General features: G+C 43.0%; 1 protein-coding gene across 2 annotated transcripts in view; it reads left to right on the forward strand.

Moving 5' to 3' along the window:
- The first annotated feature begins 9,503 nt into the window (after positions 1–9,503).
- The window catches only part of WDR26 (WD repeat domain 26), a 33,406-nt gene continuing 22,785 nt past the window's right edge, over positions 9,504–20,124 (forward strand). Inside the window, exons 1-5 of one of the 2 annotated variants that reach the window (XM_068940193.1) lie at positions 9,504–10,150; positions 11,468–11,567; positions 11,689–11,745; positions 18,684–18,820; positions 19,625–19,722. In XM_068940193.1, coding sequence (XP_068796294.1) covers positions 9,759–10,150; positions 11,468–11,567; positions 11,689–11,745; positions 18,684–18,820; positions 19,625–19,722 — 784 coding nt within the window. In that variant the 5' untranslated portion in view covers positions 9,504–9,758. The remainder of the gene's footprint in view (positions 10,151–11,467; positions 11,568–11,688; positions 11,746–18,683; positions 18,821–19,624; positions 19,723–20,124) is intronic. The other variant, XM_068940194.1, reaches the window with a different exon arrangement.

The following is a 20,124-nucleotide window of genomic DNA, read 5'->3' on the forward strand; positions in this document are numbered from 1 at the left end:
ATACGCAATATTATTTAAGGGGAGTTGCTTCAGAACCGAAGTCATGAAGGCAGTTCTAGTGACAATCTGAATCTACCGCAACTTACTGTTATTCAAAACGCTCGTAACTAAAAAAATTCAGGCCAAATATCCATAGGGTTTGTTACATACATTAAAGTGTTTATGATTCAAACTAATGTTGAGAAGTATATAGGATACATATAGGTAAAATGATAAAAACATTTAAGATCTTGAGAATCATATCTAAAATTGTCATGTCTATGACAAACTTAACTTATGTAAAATAGCACAGTCAATTTATAGTATTTATTTATAATATTTATAAATATTATTTTATGTATATGATATTTATGTATTTATAGAATTATTTTAACATAATAGCGGGCATATATATGTTTTGTTAACAATATTAATCAACATTTGTTAACAATATTGATTTACAATGTTATTATTGAACCAATGATAAAAGTGAGTAAGTACATAATATATTAGTTCTGTGTAGAAGAGATATCACGGATGTTTTAGCATCTAACTTCCATACGACTATAATGAAGCTATAATGTGTTGATACCAAACACTTTAAGGCTTGACTGCATGGTAACGCTTTTGTAACAATAAAATAGGTGATCCTAAGCCTCTTCTCAATGGTGAAATGATGTTACCATAACATTGTCTGAGAAGGTATAACAAGAATTTATTATGAGATAAGAGACCTTAAAAATTTAATGGAAAAGGAATGGTTTCAGGAAATAAAAGAGCATACCTAGAGTTTTAAGAGAGCTTTATTTCCACGGTGGGATATCTGACATCTGTCATTTTTCTTGTTTTTACCAAGGAAAAGGGATTGTGGGAACGATGAAAAAGTGCTGGTGGTTTTGTACGTTTAGAATGCTTACTGTATTTAATCAGTATCAGTCATTCAGTTTAATCAGTTATGAAGCTTAAATCTTGTTTCTTGCACCAGTGCAGGTATCGTAACATCTCTATAAGAAGTTTAGTAATTTGCATATTGTAAAGCAACAGAAGCAATCAAGCAGCAGTGGCCACCTTTTATTTTGCCATCAACTGCATATGTGAGAATCTTCCTAGGTCCAGTAGCCCCAAGACACATACCTCAAAGAACCAAGAGTCCGGAGGGCTCTGGGACCAGCTTCCAGGTAGGAGACAGTAGATCTACGTCCTCAGAGATCCTTAGATGTCATCCTAGGATCTTCCCTGAGAATCTCCTCAGAGATCTCCTGCTTGCTCAGGTGACCTGGCACTGTTGGCCTCAGCAGCCCTTCCTGGCTAGTTTTCTCCCACAGCTGAGTATTAGGAACATAGTGACAGTGACAGGATGGCTCCAACATGGGAGTCAGGTTTGAACAAGCTGTGAGCAAGGCACAGTTAGCGAGCCACAGGTTGGCCTCCTGACGATACGGGAGTAGGTGTTCAACCGGCGTAACTCGGTGTGTCTGTCAACGGCATGTTGGCACCTTCCTCCCATGTCGACACGATTGGCATTTTCAGATCTATCATTTAAACTGTAAATATAACCATTATCACAAGTCTCTGCTTTTCTGACTCTGTTTTCTGGTCAGAATTTACCTCTTTTAACTTTAGTCACCTGAAAGTTAGTGGCTTAGTGTAATATAGGTGGACTAGGCTCCCCCTAATGTCAATGGAGAAAGACACCAGAAGTTATTCATCCTGTTCTAAGATAAGTATCTATGATGAATCACCTTTGTAGGTGCCTGAATCTTTCCAGAGGAGGCCTAGAAAAATAGCTTAAGCTAGGTGCTTAATTTACAGATGTATTGAAGCAGGTGAGATGAATGCCATGCCCTGTTCTTACAGTTCTACCAAGGTTTTTCCTGCTAGTACTGTTGTTACCACAATAACAGCAAAACAGATTAAATGCATCAAACTACCTACTTTCCATTTGTGTCAATGCTTCTGGTAAAATGGAGTTCATCTTGTTCAGCTGTGTCTTCGGCACTACACTCCTAACAACACATGGGGATTCTTTTGGCTCCAGGGACAGGGCCTTTGTTTCTAGGAGAGAAAGCCTGAGATCATCTCAGAACGTACTGTGAGGCTTTGAGAGGTGACATCATGCAACAGAGCAACAGTTAAGTACTTTCAGGTGGCAGGTTTAATTCATAATTCTAGGTTCCAATTGTGAAAATGTGGTAAATAGCACTGCCCACAGAAGTAAGTCTATGTGTGCACTGAAATATTTACAAGACCAAGCCTTTATGCTAATTTTAAAAATCTTCCTTTTCCTCTTTCCAGTGTGAACTACCTCCCACTGTGCCTTCTAGATCTTGTGCTATCTAGCAGGACACAGTGCTCTCTTGGACGTGGCCTTCTGAAGGAGTGTTACTAAATAGGGGATGTTCAGATAGAAGATGTTAGTATTTATAGAAAACTACCAATGAGTTAGAAAACTTTAGAGACATAATTGAGTATATTGTATCAACATGTGCTGATAGATAAAAATAGGAATGGCAATATACAGGCTGTCTTTCCTATTAGTCAAACTGGTAATGAGTAACGTAGCCTAATGCATGTCAGAAAAGCCTCCATACCACTGTGCTTCATAAACCCTCCTGGCATTCTTTAAGACAGAAGCCACAAGAGCATAAAGGTTTAATTCTCATGTATTTGAAATGACAACATTATTTGTGAGGCAAAAATTTAAATAAGTTACATTGCTCACCTCAAACAAATGTCAGTAAAGGACTATCTCCACCTATATTCCACAGGTCGTACCCTCTTCAAAAAACAAGTATTTTAGAAAATTTGGGGAGCATTAAGTTTTCTATTTGAGAAATCAGCTTGTTGCAGTACCATGAGCCCGAGTATATTAGTCAAAGACAAAAACATTAAACTATAAGAGATTAGGAGCCTTTGGAAAAGGATCTGAATAAACTCTTCTGGAAGCCATAAAGTGTAAAGGTCATAAGGTTAATGTCACATGGGTTTAATATCTTACAGCTTGCTGTTAGCCATAGAAAAACTTTTGTCTTGACTGGTATCCTTCTGAGAGCTTGAGTGATCAGACTTCAATGCTGTTTTGCCATGACTCCATTTCCCCATCTTGGATCTCTGGTCAGTATAGTTTTGGAATGACATTCTGTCTCAAGCATGGAAAGGAAGTATTTTTGTGCTGGGTTATTGGCGGTGCCTTGTGGTTTCTACTTAAGTAGCTATTTGAAACTTTATGACATCTTGAAATATGAGTAGCGTCAGAGTTGATGCACTGGAAAAGAGTCACAAATTAGGTGAAGTGGTGAAGATTTTTTGCCATGTAAATGTATGGAGACATATGAGGGAATCTTTTCTCTAACTTTGCAGCTCTTTATTTCTGACGTATGTAATACTCAACAAGAAGGATGGAAAAGTTTGTGGGGAAAGGTATATTTTAAGCAAAGATACAGTTTCAGCAAAAATTAGTGATTTCCCTTAAATTAAGGGAAACTTAAATAGCAGCGTGATGACGTCCTTATGAGACTAACCTTTAGTCTCTTGTCCAAAACAAGCGCAGATGTTCTGGCAGTTCACTCTTCTAAATGCAGACTTGGGAAAATCATATATTCCCTGATTAAGAAGGAAAAAAAAATTACTAAGTAATCCCTGGGCTCCAAGAAGCTATTCACATGCTTAATGTTTAGATATAATCTGCTTGTCATTACGTAATAATTTCCCCTCTCCGCCCATTCCAGAGTGGCTATGATACGTACAGTCCACATGCCCAGTCTTGAATTTTTCGTTCCAGGTGTGAGCGCTCGCTGCCGTTATGTATAACCCTCTAGAGAAAACAGAACCAGAGAGAGCCGACTAGTTTACATGTCATTCTGGGAGAGACGGGACCTCATTTGATGGCGAGGCAACAGAAAATACGGTGTTACCCCACTCGGGGTCAGGCTCCAGGAGCTATGTGGGAGTTGGCAGACACAGTTAACGATCCTGAAATAACAATTGCCTTGAGAGCCAGCGCTCAGCAAAAGGCAGGGGAGCGGCCCACAACTAGGAAAAGTTAAATAACTGCAACAATAGAAGGATAAATCTAATCTTGCACAGAAACACTGATAACCCATCTGAGCTCTGGATGTGAAACCTACACATTAACGTTAAGGAACACAGACTATAGGGGACACTCTAAACAATAGGCCTGGAAAGCCACCAGCCATAGAACAAAGCCGCTGCTGGGCTTTTCTGTGCAATACGAACCACGATTGGCTCTCAGCTCGTGTAACACAGAGCGGTCAAAATGGGATTTAATCAGTGTTGGAGAGAACATGTATATGGATCAACATGTAGAAGAAAAACAGCAGTCCGAGCACGCTGCTATTCTGTCAAGCGTGGAAATATCTCTTTAAAGTGCTGACATGGTGGCAGACCATTTTTCCAAATCCTGGCTACACATAACAGGCTAATACATCGCAAAATGTCTGATATACCACAGTGTACACAGCCAGACTTTGCAGGCTGATATCTAGGATAATCCCAGAGAGATAAATCATGCATGCAAAGCAAGTCTGACATGTCAGGTTCACGGCATATACTATATTGTCTTGCTGTACATGCTGCATCAGAGAAGTTGCACAGTGAGTACAAGTCTAGCATCAATTTCTTGTACATGCATAATTTATCTGCCCATACAGATAAATACAGCTTCTCCCAGTATGTGGTGGCCTGCGTTGTCAGGCATCCAGGAAAACACCTATGACAAGAGAAACATAGGAAAAGCCATGTTCTGTGCGCTCTTCATATAAGAAATTGTATTGATCACGTTAAGATGACACATCCTATGTCAAACAGGATATTCCACGCTATATGGGATCTTCAGTACTTACTGACGTTAATTTTTGTTAGCATGCCATGTGGTAATTGCCCAGGAGAGCGCAGGGGTCAACGTCAGTCCATATGTACATGACTTTGGTGGACAGAAGACAGAACGTGACTACCCAATACTTAATTATGTTATGACAATAGTGCTAATGCCCATATCCCTGCCACGCAAGAGCTCATCTAAAAGAGAACACACTGATGCACTGATGTTGCCTAAAAGTGCCCCACTGAAGCTTTGGGACACAGTATCAGTAACCTCAGGCAGAGACATGACAGCTGAGTCACCAATATTGCTCCCTGCATACTATGGAGTGTATTCAGAGTCACAGAAAAACTAAAGTTGGAGGGACTATCAGCTGGTCTGATATCAGCATATCAGCTGGTCTCCCTAATTTGGTGTCATCTGCAAACTTGCTGAGGGTGCATGCTGCCCACCTCCCAAGCCATTGATGAAGATGTCAGACAGGACTTGCTCCAGTATTGCTCCCTGAGGACCTGTACTCCTATCTGGGCCTGAGTCAGACTTCAAGCCATTAACCAACCTCTATCCTTTGAGCCTGGTGGTACAGCCAGTTTTTCAGGCACCTCGTCGTCTGCCCATCCCGTCCCTATCTCCCCAGTCATAAGGTTAGTGAGGAAGACTGTATCGGAAGTCATAAGAAAGTCAAGCCTAGATGGCATCCTCTGCGGCCAAGCTTCGGCTTTCCAGATTGCACTTCTTTAACTTAAATACCGATCACCCTCTGCATGAACTGATGGAATCGCTGCCCAGTGTAGCTTGTATACAAATCCTCTATCTATTGAATGCTTTCTAGAAATGCTATTTAAGGAAGGTGGTTGTTTTTCATCCATACTTCATGTTTTGAAGGTTGCAAACATATGCAGCTGCCTGTTCAAGCATTTATGTAGTTGGTACTGTGGAAAAAGCCAGTTCTAAGTTCTTCTTTCTTCCTTTGTTCTTTGTTGTTAGTTGGTTTGTTTCCAGTAACCTCAAATTTGGTGAAGAAAAGTGTACACACATACACCTGATAGGAGGGAATCAAACTATTCATTACCTTTATCATGCAGCTTTGACCACTAATCCATCTCTCCAGGACCTTCTCTAATATTTTCTAATATTTCAAATCTGCCTAAGCAGCTTTAAATGATTATCATCAAAAAACCCAGCGTCTTAATGAGAGAATTCCTTCCTATTATTCAGATCTGGACTTCCTGCTCGATCCTACTCTAAAGCAAAATGGGGGAGGGGAAAAAAGAGAGAGAGAAATTAGTCAGAGTTTTATTAGTTGTAGTTAACACATACATGACAATTCAAGGGTGATTTTTTTTTAAACTCACCAGACCAGAAATGGAAGTTTTTTTTGCTCTGAAAAAAAGGGCATTTCCAGCTTTCCTAGAAGATAAGAACATTCATATTTAGTCGAGAACGTCCCAAGACAGCTTTCTTACCTGTTAAGACGGCATTTACTCAACAAATTCTGTATTTGGTCATTTTATTGGTGTTTTCTTTTATACGTAATAACTTGTCTCTTCAGTCTTCTCAACTTTCACAATAACTAAGAAGTGTTTCTGAAACGCTTTTCTATTAAATGTGTGGCTTTATACAATAGGAAGTTGCTCGAATTGCCATATAGTGAGTACTGTACATACTCTTGTGTGGTTATCTACTACCTCTGTACTTCAGTAATACGGTTAGTGATATCATGACCGCTATGGTCAAGGTCGAGAAAAATCTGTCTTTAAAATTCCTCTTCTGAGTGTTTATAACTTAGCCAATTTTCATGGCTGAACTGTTGCTTTTATTCTCTAATTTGGGGAAACGTTGAAGATATCAGAATATAATGAACACACACTTCTGTTATTACAATCAAGTCCTCACTCTGTCACGAGTGGGATGTGTTTTCCATTGAACAGTTGCTTCGTCTAATTGCTCAAAAAGCTGCATGCTTATTTGGCCTGTCATTACATTTGTTGTGCCTCGAAAGGGCGGGGAATAGAATTAGGTTCCAAACCAGGGCTCAGCTGAGCACACAGTTGCACAGGCCAGTGCCACTGCCCCTTTCCTTGCTGCAGGATAGGGATAGCTGCAGGTCTGCTAGCCACAAACCTGTCTTTCAGGACCCCCTTCCTGGTGCCTAGTAAAGATTTGGGAGACAGATGGGGAAAAAAAAAAGAGGAGCTAATCCAGGAACTCTCCATGTGCAGGCACACGTCTGGCCTGGGGGTCGGACTCATTCTCCTTCTACGTCTTTATGTCAGCTGGGATCCTGAGAAACTTTGAGATGTCACGTCCTTGCTCTAGACCTCCTTTCTCATAGGAGCCAGGGGCATGCGCCATTCCAACAATACTGAGCTTCTCCCTCCAGCTCTTTGCGTTTCTGCCAGGATATTTCCTCCCTCAGGGAAGGAAATGAGGCAAGAAGGGGGTGTAAGGACTTTCATGGTGATTAACAGAGCAATATGTACCCCTGAAAGGTCATGCTTCAGGCTCCTGTCAGCTCCAAACACTGCTCTCACTCACCTGAGAATACTTCCTTGAGATGAGCGGTGCACATTGCTACTCTGTGAGATGCCTTTATGCCACAAATGGGTGTACAGAGCCACTTCCCCATATGATGTTGTCCAGAGATAGTAAAGGGATTCTACATTTATTTCATCGTAAATGTGCTCTTCACAGACTCATCAGCTTCCTTCCTCCTTTCAGCTGCTCCACTCTGACTGAAGTAGGGAAGGAGTCAGTGTGTGGGAGCAGCAGGCTCCACGCAGGTAATCAAAGCAATGCCTCTGATGCGGGAACGCCAGCATCTCCAGGCAGCACGGGCCCAGCACGGCAGCGTAAGCAGCTAGAGGGATAATGGAACAAACTGGTATGATGGGAAGGGATGCAGGGGGTTTTACCCGCCCCGGACACTGAGGTACAGGGCAGTGAGAAACAACAGGCAACTTTATCTCCTTGAAAACCCTAGTCACAAATGCTTGCTCTTTTGAGTTTGCTTTTGTAAGATGTCTCTACGGACTCCATGCTTCTCTGTGTACTGTTCCTGCAGTCTTTACCCTAATCTTTGAATTATAGATTCAATGATGGCACCTTGGGAGGGGGAAGACTGCGGAAGACGAACCAAACTGTGATGAAAAGGCAGGGTGACGGAGATGAGGGGAATACGGCAGCGGTGAAGTGGTTAAAACATGAGAAAAACATTCTCTAATAATAGCTGGTGAACTAGAAGACGCAAAATGGAAGCACTCCTCTCTGTCTGGAAGACGGATGCTGGATTTAATCCTACAGCCACACCCGGGCAGAGTTCAGACACAAATCTCCTTCCAACCTTTCCCTCAGGTTTATGAGCACTTCAGCTCTTACAGGTTGAACAGCTTTTGAGGTCTCTCAGCAGGGCCAAGGTACAGTACCTAGTTCAATTGCTCAGGCCTCCGGCAGTCTCATCTTCTCTGGTTTCATTCCCCTCAAGGAGTTTTGCCTCTTCACAGTCTTTTTCACTGGTCTTGGCCCAGTAGTTTCCCCGCAGTCAGACGACTTCAAAGCTGCACTCTGAAGAAAGCAGTATTGTCAAAACTTACCATGTTATCCTGAGCTGGTAATATTCTGTGTTTTTAAAACCTCTGCTCTCAAAGGCAGATGATTAGATGTTAATCTCAGCTTTCATTAAGAAAAAATAGCTTTGCTATTTCCCTCTGGCTTTTGGAGAAAAGCTTGAAAATAGTAAAGAGGAAAATTCCAAGCTCTAAAGCCAAATAAAAATGTTCAACATGTTACTTTTAAATACATCAAGATTTCACTCGTGCCGTAACTTCTGAACGGACTTGGTTTACGATTTCGGGTCCCGCTCTGTCGCACGGGGAGGACGGAGAAGTCTCCGAGCACAGCCTGGGACCCAAGTACCCCACGTCCCAACGCCTTCGCGCCGCAAAACCCCCACCTCGCGGGACGCGACCGTCTCCCCACGGGGACGCACCTCGCTCCACTGCGAAAGGCCTGACCAACAGCGGATATAAAACCTGTCAGTACCCCAATCCGGGCAGCACCGGGATGCTCCTCCGTTGGGTATTTCTGCTTGAGTATTTCTGCTTTAAAAAAAAACCATAAACAAAACAAAAACAAACAAAAAACCCCCCCAGATTGCTTCAGGAAACTACAGTAATCCTCCTCTGCCCCCCCGTTCACCTTCGCTACCTTGAAGGCACAACTAATTCCCTCACAGCACGGGCTGGCGGCACATCCTACCGGGGGCGACCACCCCTCCCCGCCCGCCCCCCATATAGGGCGCACCTACAGGCCGTGCCCGCTGCCCCCGGCACCCCCCTAGGCGGGACCCGCTCCCCCCGCAGCCACCAGCGCGCCGGGGCCGGGGCCGGCGGCGGAAGTGAGCGTAGGGGGCAGTATAGGAATTTCCTGTGACGTCCCGGCCCGGACTCCATTAGGCTGCAGCTGGGCTGAGAGGAGACAACCCCAGCGGGCGGCGAGCGGAGCGGGCCGGGCGCCTGGGGCTGCCGGGCGGGGGCTTCAGGGCAGCGGCGGCCGCCATCGCCAGCGGGAGCCCGGGCGCGGGCGGCGGCGCTGCTGCCGCCTCCGGCACCCCCGGGGGGCACAGGGCCCCGCTCCTCCGCCCCTCGCCCCGCCGCCCCCCCTCCCTCCTCGCTCCCAACCCCCCCGCCCCCCCCCCCGGCTTCCCACCACGGCCGCTCTCGGCGAGGAAACTCTGGCCTCCGCTTCCTCCTCCTCCGACTCGGACACCGGCGGAGCCTCCCCGCCCCCGCGGAAGAAAGCCCGGGCCTCCCCGGCGGCGGCGGTGGAGGGAGCAGGAGAGCCCGGGGCTTCCGCGGGCAGAGCAGGCCTCACCTCGTCCCAGTCCCCCTCGCTCCCCGCCGCCGCCCCGCTCCGCGGCAGCAGCAGCAGCAGCAGCGCCATGCAGGCCAACGGGGCAGGAGGGGGCCAGCAGCAGCAGCCGCCGCCGCCGCAGCCGCCGCCGCCGCCGCAGGGCCCGGAGCTGGGCTGCCTGGGCGCCCAGAACGGCGAGGCCTCGGCGGGCACGGCCGCCGGCGACCAGCTGGCCCACGCCAACGGGCTGCTGCCCGCCGCCAACAGCGGCGGCGGCAGCCCCGGCGGCCTCAGCGTCAACAACGGCGTGCCGGCTGCCGGCGGGGCCGGCCCGGCCGCTGCCGAGCTGGGCGGCGGCGGCGGTGGCGGCGGCGGCGGCGGTGGCGGCGGCAGCGCCCTCAAGAAGAAGAAGCGGCTCTCGCAGTCCGACGAGGACGTGATCCGGCTCATCGGGCAGCACCTCCACGGCCTGGGCCTCAAGTAAGTGGCGGCGGCGGCGGGATGGGGCCGCCTCCTCCTCTCCCCCCCCCCCCCCCCCGCGCCGGGGCCGTTGGCGGGGTGCGGGGCAGAGCCGTTGCGGAGGCCTCGGCGCAGAAATGGAGGCGGCGGTGTTTCCCGAGGGGGAGGGGAGGCGGCGGCGGCGGCGGCGGGGGGGGGGGGACCGGCGTGGAAGTGGAGCCGCGCCGCGATAAGGCGGGTCGAGCCCCGCGTGTCCGTGGGGGAGAAGTTAGCTGGTAAACACGTCACGGAGCCCGGCCCGGCTCGGGGTGGGAGCTGCTTGGCGGACGAGCTCCGAGATTTCCCTTCCCAGGTCGGAAAAACCTGACAAAAACCAAACATAGTCTGTCTTCTTATTTATTTATTTAAAAAAAAAAAAAATCCAACAAACCTGCCTCCCTGTAAATGGTGAAGGTCTGTTTAGGCTGTTTTTGATGATAATCTTATCTGTAGGATGGATATAAGTATGCTGGCCCTTTCTTAAAATCACACCGGAGGAGAGAAAGAGAGAGAGGGGGGAGGAAAAAAAAATCCCCCAACGGAGAAGGGGCAGCGTAAGGAGTTACTCAGAAATTCACTTTGTGAGCAAAGCTGACGCTAACGCGTCATAATTTTAGGAGGAGGCTTTAGAAGCCCTCTGAAGTCTGCGTGTGGCGACCGCCAAGGAAGCCTTGGAAACGGTGTCGCTTATAAAGAACTTGGGACATAAAATAAGTCGCCCCTGACACAAGAGGCGAGTTTACAGCAGCAGACAACTCGTGACTGTTCACAGACAACACCACAGTAAATAGGCTATTTTTAGTGTAAAAGGGGGGAGGGCGACAGGTTTGTGAGTTCGTTTATTGTATTTTAAGGAGCCAGTCCTTTAACACGCAACGAAGAAGGAAAAAAGTTAGGCCTGTTGCAGATGTGTTTCATGAGCAGGTAGTAATAGCCCTTCATGCCCTTTTACTTTGGGAAGGGGGTGTGGGGGGATCACTTCCAGCAGCGAGTAGGTTTCTAGCCTGCATCTTCCTTCGTGAAGCCTATCTCCTATCCAAGGGTGCCTCTTTGTAGTGGCTGGTAAGTCACGTACTTCAGCAAAGCTTTCAAACTCAGTGACAACTTGCTTTAGACGCAGGCAGCTGTTTACACGTCTCAGGCAATTGAGATAATCTTTTGAACGAGTTCCTGAATCTGGTCATAGTCTTCTTACTTTGTTAAAGTTACTTTTAAGTATGGTAAACCGCCATCGTAGGAGGCGGTATATTTGTGAGGGTAAAACTGGTCGGGTTTTTTTACACTGTATCTCTCCTGCAGCCAGACTGTTGATCTTCTCATGCAAGAGTCAGGATGTCGTTTAGAACATCCTTCTGCTACCAAATTCCGCAATCATGTCATGGAAGGAGAATGGGATAAGGTAACGTAGGGCTTATAGGACTGTATTAGCCACTGTTTAAATTTATCGTATCTGTGAGAGAATTCACCATCCACCCTGCTTATATACTTTTTTTTTCTTCCCCTTATGCCAATTTCTGCAGGCTGAGAACGACCTGAATGAACTTAAGGCCTTAGTGCATTCTCCGCATGCAATTGTGGTAAGAGGCACACTTCGACTATTTCAGAGCTCTGTAGTTGGACTAATTGTAGTAATGTAATCTTGCACTTTGGAGTTAGTCATTTGTAGTTATTGTTTTCTTTGTTTGTTTTAAGCAATTTGCCTGCTATTTCAAAAGCCATACTAATTTTAGGTTTTTTTATTCTTTTAGAACGTGAGGTAGGAAGCCCGAAACTATTAAGATTGGTATTTGGTGCGCTGAATGATACATTTCTTGAAATATTCTTAACTGATGAAATGTAAATCCTGAGCAGTCCTAAAATAGGTCAGTTTCCGTAGAAACTGCCTATTTTGAATACTAATTTCAAATTTAAAATACTTCTGCAAGATTTATGTGTTTATTGGGCTTTGGGTCTCTTGAAGGAACAAAAGTTTGGAAATAAAATGCAATAATACTAACGTGGAGTTGGCAGTGTAATAGTATGCTATAAGAATATACTGGCTGCTGTAGAATATGAACAGAGCTGTTGCTTTCCCAGATGGCTTCTAGAGAGCAAATGTATTACTATTGCTGTTTGGGTTTTTGTTTAGGGATTTCTCTCTAATTGGCTTTTTTTCAAATAGGAATCTAGAAGTAGAGGTTCGTAGATCCTGTGACTTGACAATTAGCATGTGCTTTGTTATGAATTCAGTTATTTCGGGGAAAGTGTGCTGACATACAACACTGTTTCTTGGTTTGCTTATTCAGTCTCAAGATCAAAACAATTACTTAGCTCTCTTCTTCAAACCGCTTGTTTTATTGTATTTGAATGCTTAACGAAATGAAGTTAGAACAACTACGGTCACTTAAGAAGAAAAAAGTGGCAATGCTTTTTGAAGTGTCTGTGACTGTAAACAATGAAGAATCAGCTGATGGCTGCTTAGCTCTACTTCTAGCTGATTCATTTGTTGTCAAGACAATTTCCTGTCTGGTGGGGGAGGGAGAGAAAGAGAGAGAACAGGAAGTGAAGTAGGAAAAACAGATGTTTAACAAAACATCAGAGAATACTTGAGAGAAGTTTACCACCTTTTCTGTGAATCTGCTCAAAACTTAACACTTCCTAGTTAGGCTAGTATTTCAGTTTCTCCTTTCTCAAAGATTTGGTAAGTGTAAAATTTGCTGCTCAAGATGGATTGGACTATTCCATGTAACTTTCGATGTTTTATGGAGCTCAAAGACATATAAGCATTGTGTGTGGGTATGAACGTAGTCATCTGAGGCGAACTTTCTCATGTTTCCAGCTCTTGAAGTTATTCAGTTTCTTTGTAGTATTCAAAGGCTTTGTGCCCTGGAGTTGGGAGGGTTTATCTAAGTACATATCAACACTGTACTTTTCAGAAGAACTTAATTTGGAAAAAAGGAACGTCTTCCTTTTGTGAATCTGGAGGGCTCTGCAAGCTTGTTCCTTTCCTTTAACGTTGGTGTTAACTGCTTGAATAGAACTTGGTGCAATTCAAATGCTTTTTTTAGACTGAGTTTTGCCTGAACTAAATATTTACTGATTCTTTTTCAAAGCTGTCCTCCTATATCAAAACTGCCTCTCAGTTAAAACAGATAATCTTATTTAATGTCTTAAATGTATTTGTTAGTAAGGAAGTACTAATTTTCAAAGTTAGATGGAGCTTGCTCGCTGTCCTGTGTGCATGCTCTCTTCACCCTGCCCTTGCTGCTTTGAACATAATTGAGATTATGAGTGGGTATTAGTATAATCAGCAACTAGAAAACTAGTAAAAGACCATTCCAGGTAAGGAGGAATGCTTTATGCTCTGTAGATAATCCAGAGTGCAGCACAGTCAGACCTCATGAGAAGATAACAAATGTCTTGATTAGGGAAAGTCTAAACAAGATGATGGTGCAGGTAATGCTTTAAAAACGGAAAAGGAGATTTTGGATTTCTTGACTTCTAACCTGTTACTCATACTGCATGACTAGATTTCTGAAAAATGTGTGTGTACAAGAAGAATGGGTTTTTCAAAGTTTAGATGACAGAGTATTTAATGAAGTAGGGTGTGTGTGGTGCTTTTTTTTTTTTTTTTAATTGTTATAATGACCTGGTCAAAATAACCAGGATATACGATATACAGCTGCTTTTGAAGCTTCTAGCTTCTCTGTATTTTGAAACTTCTACCTCTGTTTTAATTTCCTTATTTCTGCAAAGTGCTACAAGTTCTACAGATGAAAACAGTAAAGGTGAAATAGCTGAGCTCAATCTGTAAACTTTTGATGAATTTTACAAAGCTGCGGGTGGATGTATTGTGGAGGGGAGAAGACAGTCTGCTTTTTTCCATTTGTATCTATGCAACTGGGTCCTGTTTATTACCAGTATCGTGTGTGATAAGTCATGTTTACTTATCTAGTTCTTAAGGTACAGCTGTCTTGAGGCAAGCTGTAAGGAAAGTTTAGAGTTGGGTCAAGCATGATAACTATAATTTTTCCTTGGGTAACACTTACAAAATGCCAGCTCTGAGCCAGCCCAATATTTTGCTTTGTTTAGGGCTACCCAAGCATATTATGGCATCTATCTTGGGTAACTAGTTGAAGCTGGGAAGTAATCTGAGGGTTATACCTCTGTAGTTAGCTAGAATACACTTTCTAATTGTCCTCTCTTTTATTTTTGTTTACTTAAGTGACTTTCCCCAAATACTGGAGCTGTACAGCCCACAGCAGGCAACACAATGTGAGAAATGACTTAAGTCTTGTCATACGAGTGGAGTGCTCCACCTGCCTGTCTGGTGTACCTTTTTGTTACTAGCATTAAAGGTAGTGTCCGTATTAGAATGAATTACTGGTGTGATTGAAGCCTTGCTGATTTCTGCTGAAAGAAAATATTCTGGCCTTTACATATTAAATATAATTTTTTTTTTCTGTTACCATCAGTGTTGTTTTACAATATTACCAAATGAAATAATGGAAATTTGGGTTTTAGTGCTGCAGGTCTATGAATGGATAGATTCCTTGTTGAGTGTCTGTCTTGAAACATCAGCTGATAAATGCAGCATTTTTTTTTTGTTACCTTTTTCATTTCAAAGAGGAGCTGCTTCAGCAGTGTTTGCTTATTTATTTTAATTCTTGGCTCTTAGTACAGTAATAAAACTTTTGTGGAACTTATTTTTGACCTGCATATCTCAACAACAACAAGTCTAATCCTAAAATTAGATCCTGTGTACCTTAGTTTTTATACTACTGAAGACTTGCTGCTGTAACCAGTGATCAGAATGGCCCATTTTCTTGGCTGTGGTAGGCTACGTGCCCTATTATTTTCACAGTTGTAAGTATTGTTGAGGCTTTCAGTTTCAACTACTCAGCGCTGGTGAATCACGGTGTGAGCAAAATTGTCCAGAACTTATGATTCTGCAAGGGACTGTGCTCCTTTATCATCTTAGTTGTCGGTAGAAAAGTACTAAACCTCTGCTTTAGTAGTCTAAGGCTGTAGTTTGGAGTAAGCAAAGTACTAATAGCACCTACATTTTAAAAGGGGAAAAAAAATCCCGTAATTATGTTAAGTCTTTTTTACTTTTGCCCCAGGGTCATCACAAAGGCCTAGCTTTACACTTGATTAATAGCTTTTGGAAACGAGTAGCACGCTTTATCCTCATCTTCCCCAACATTGAAAGAAGGGGTTGGGTAGTAGTAACTGAATGAAAACGGTCAGACTGTCATGATGAAGCTGCTGCATGTGGGACTCTTCCATTGGTTCTGTCGATTGAAGGATCTTGGCTTGTGAGCTAAGCAACCGAAGTACCTTGGTTTAAGATTGTTCAGCGATGGAGAGTAATGATATTGAATCTCCATTGCGAACACTGAGATAATAACAAATACCAGGCACTTATGTTGTACATGGTATAAACTGGATTATAATAGTTCTTATTTCTCTTCATTGGAAGGCAGTTAGAGAATATGGAGAAGGAGTAAGCTGTATTTGTGGGTACAGTGTCTCTGCTTAGTTTTATACTCTTCTTGTTTTGTCCTACTTAGATGGCAGGTTTTATGCATTTAGTCTATAATTGTCAATATTGTTAACAGTTTTTTTTTCTTCCCTGAAGAAGTTGTTTGGTTAGGAGAGATGCACTTCTTTAAGTGGTCTCATCTACCCTGGGAAGATGGTATTGGAAGTAACTGGCAGTATTGTCGGTATGGGCTGTAAAAGCAGTTGAGAGAAAATGAAGACAAAATTCAGTTTGTCAGAGAAATCTGTTCCTCAGATAAGAGGCAATGGTTGCACAAAAATGTTTTCTGAGTGGTGGGACGGAGTGGATGTCCTGACATCAAAAATGACTTGGCATGCAATGTCAGTGGAGTCTTACTTCTGCCTTAAGGAGTCTGTATTTCCGCTCTTAACTGAGCGTACTGGCAAGTTTTGGAGCGTTTAATCAAAATAGCTCCCAATGAACGTTTTACTTAGTGTAGTCCCTGCTTTTTTGTTATAGATGAGTTACAATTTCAAACTACTAATCTTTTCTTTTAATTCTCCATTGTGCTAAAATAAAAATCTTGTGTAAAGTGTTTCGTACTATGTTGTTCTAGAGGCTTTTGTCTTCCTAATATGCCAAAGTCATGCATGGTTTTGATGACTTTTCTTGGTAAATATGCTTTCGCACTCAAAACTGAAATTATTCCTCTTTGGATGACTTGGCAAGAGCATATTGCGTGGTAGTGTTTTCTTTTAATGTTTCCATGGGATTGTTGGGGTTGGCAGTACAAAAGCTGTACTATGGGGTTTTAGTTTTCTTTTTGCTTTCTTTCCCCTAAAGAAATTATTGTAGCATGCCATGTTCTAAAAGTAGGGACAGAGAAAGAGTAATTAGATACAGAGGTTATCGCATCTGAGGGAAAGCCAACGTGAATTTAATAAATATTCCATGCTGTGACTGGGGAGGAAGAGTTGGAGGAAGCATAGTTCTTGTTGACGACTAGAAATGTTGGCCTATTTTTGGACGTTGATGATCATCAAAATCACGTGACCAAAATGAGTGAAAAGTCGTGTGTGACTACAAACTGAGGACCTGCATGCCTCCTCCTGAGCTCGTGCACAGCTAGGCGAGAAAGCTCTTATTCCTCCTGCTGCCTGTATGTAAGTAAACCAAGTGTGGGGTCTGCTGGCTTAGTGCATGGAAGCAACTGCTGAGGCTTTAGATAGCTGGGTAAAAGTAATTCAACATTAGCCTTTGGAATTTCTTCTTTTCGCTCCCTATGTGCTGGAACACCAAAACGTGATATCTCACCTTGAAAAACTGTACAGTGCTGCTCTGTTTTCAGTTTATTTGTATTTGGAACCATTGGAACTACATATGAAGAGCTGGATAGGGAATGCGGTGCGAGCTTGCCTGTCGTGTACAGGACAATTGAGTACTACAGAAATGTTTGAATATAAGTTGTGTTTAGTATGTAATCTTTTATGCTTCAATAATCTGTATGGTAAGTTAATAGCTTTGCATATGAAAACTATTAAATATGGCTTCTTTTGAAGAACTGAACCTGGGAAAAAACTTCCATCTGAACCTGAGAAAAAACTTCTTCACTGTGAGGGTGACAGAGCATTGGAACAGGTTGCCCAGAGAGGTGGTGGAGTCTCCTTCCCTGGAGATATTCAAAACCTGTCTGAATGTGATCCTGGGCAACCTGCTCTAGGTGACCCTGCTTGAACAGGGAGGTTGGAGTAGATGATCTCTAGAGGTCCCTTCCAACCTAAATGATTCTGTGATTCTGTGAACATCTCTGGAAGTTAAAAATGCTTTATTTTCTAACTGGGATTTTACATATAGTAAGCCTTGAAAAACTTTTGTGTAAGCTTTAATAGGGCAGGACTGTATTAAACCTCTCAGCTATGCCTTTACTTAAGAGGGCTAGCAGTGTGCTCAAAACTAATGAGTAAACGTTGACCGAATATGACCATGAAAATAGTGAGGTGCCTGAGATGTGACGAAGCAAGGGAAAATGGTGATTGAACTGGTGTTGTGTGCATTACAAAAGCAAATCTGATTTGCTCCGCTTAGTTTTCATTTTGTTTCTCACTGATATGTTCAAGAATGTGCGTTTTTCTTCTTAACCTGGCTGGTCTTGTGGGCCAGGGATATCTTCTCCCTCTGATACCCACTAGCAGTAATGAAGATGTGCAAACACAGAATAGCTGGTTTCATCTAGAAACAACCAAACTATCTTTATAATAAATTGCTGCAGTCAGAAATTCTTAGAACTCCAGGATTTTAAATGTAGTAAGTGAACGCCTTTTTACCCACAGGCATTAGTTGTTAGAATAGTGGGCTTGATTTAACCAAAAGACTTGCAAGATGAAAGGAAAGGTATGAAGTAGGAGTGACCGTTTCTGAGAAATGAAGAAAGGTGAAGCAAGCCCTAAATATAGAAAGCTATATTATTTCTGTACTCCTGGAAAAGGGTAAAACGCCCGAGGAAAGCAACATAACTTGGAACTACAAAACAAGACCTCAGGCGATGTCAGTTTGTTATTGCCATATGTTATGCAGCTATGCAAACAACCAGTGTCAGCCCCTACATAAGCAGTATGAGAACTTGATGAGTTGGCCTGTTGGGTTCTGTGCTGTCATGCAGTGGTAAATATGCGATCAGTTGCTTTTGGGCTTTTTGCTTAATGAATGTGAGATGGGGAGACTAATCCAACTCAGGTTTGAAGAATGGTGGCTGAAAAGGGTATAGTATGAAATTGAGAGAAGTTGAAGGGGGAGTGTCTGAGGAATGAGGTAGGAAGAAGATATTTGGAGCCCCATAAGGCAGGAAGAAAATTAATGGATAATTTAATTGCTGCAATGTCGTTGAAAACAGAAGAAATTAATGAAACATTACATATAGCTGTATTTCTGAAGGGCATAGTAGAATGGTTTCTACTGTTCTGTTTAGGCTCAAACGTTTTCTGAAACTTCAGTCAACCTTTTTCCCCTGACTGCTGCTTTCTGTCATGTCAGAGGATGAAGTTTTTGCTGCTGCAGCAGAAGTACCTGGAATACCTGGAGGATGGCAAGGTCCTGGAGGCACTTCAAGTTCTACGCTGTGAACTGACACCACTGAAATATAATACAGAACGCATTCATGTCCTCAGTGGGTAAGTGTTTGGCCTTTGAGAGCTGTTTCTATGGAATTTTCTAAGGAATTCTGTAGCTTGGGAGAAGTGTGACCTGGTGGTATTTTCTAGTCTTTTAAAATACTGACAAATAGCCTTTGGGAGTAAGTGCCATCACGACGACAAGGCATTTTCTCCCATCTCTGGGCCTGGCTGTAATCTTGTTGGAATCAACGGAAGAACTCCAGTAAAGAGACATGCTTTCTCTACCTGCCCCCAACCCCCCAGCAACTTTACTAATGTTTTAAAAACTGAAATTTTATTCATGTGCTGTAGTGAGATATGCTATCTAAAATAGTGAGTAAAGAAAAACATTCAGTAGACAACATTCTGTTTTGGATGAATGAAAATAGCTTATTTATGATTTACTCTCATAGTACTGGAACCCAGATTAATACATGCACACGTATAGTCATCCATTTTTCAAAAGTATTAATATGTTGTCTTATAAATGAATAAGTATACTTAAGTACGTAAATATAATTTAGTCTGTTCTTTGGTTTCATCTTTCCTAAAATCTGTGTGTGTGGGTGTTTTTTTTTTTTTTTTCTTATTGGCAATTTGTAGACATCGGTTCCAAAAAAGATGCGTGGCTGTGTGGCATAGTTCCTGCTTTTGTTCCTATCAGTCTCTCTTCAAGTCAATTAATTTCAAAATATTTTGAACCGGAAATAAGAATGTTACACTATATATCGTGCTTAAAAGTGGAAAAACTCATTCTAGAAAGACTTGGACTGTTAGCGTGTGTGCTCTCTCCCCTTTTTCCTTCTTTTTTCTTTTAAACAGGTATCTGATGTGTAGCCATGCAGAAGACTTGCGTGCAAAAGCAGAGTGGGAAGGGAAAGGAACAGCTTCCAGATCTAAGCTTTTGGACAAACTCCAGAGTAAGAAGTTCTAGTGTTTAGAACTTATTCCCATCTTTGTAGATCCAGTACGTCTTACATAATTGCGTATCCCAGGGAATTGATTTTAATTGCGTTTGCCTGTTGATGTCTCTGTAGTTCTTGGTTAGTAGGGATGAGTGTAGGTGCCTTTAACACTTTGGTCTTCTGTATCTTATGTTGTCTCTAATAGTCTGTTTGTAATAGCAGCTCTTGCTTCTTAGCTCTGTCGTATACGGAAATAGTATAACCTGGTGATTAAATGTAAAGGTTTTTTTTTTTTTTTCCTTTTTATGCAGCTGTGCTGCATATGTCAAAACTAAGTGTCTTATAACCACTCTGGTAGTAGTACTAGTTGATGCTGGTCTAAGACTGTACTAGGGTTTATGGTTTCTCCTCTCAGTT

This window comes from Struthio camelus, chromosome 3 (assembly GCF_040807025.1).
Source record: "Struthio camelus isolate bStrCam1 chromosome 3, bStrCam1.hap1, whole genome shotgun sequence".
NCBI classification, from domain to species: domain Eukaryota; kingdom Metazoa; phylum Chordata; class Aves; order Struthioniformes; family Struthionidae; genus Struthio; species Struthio camelus.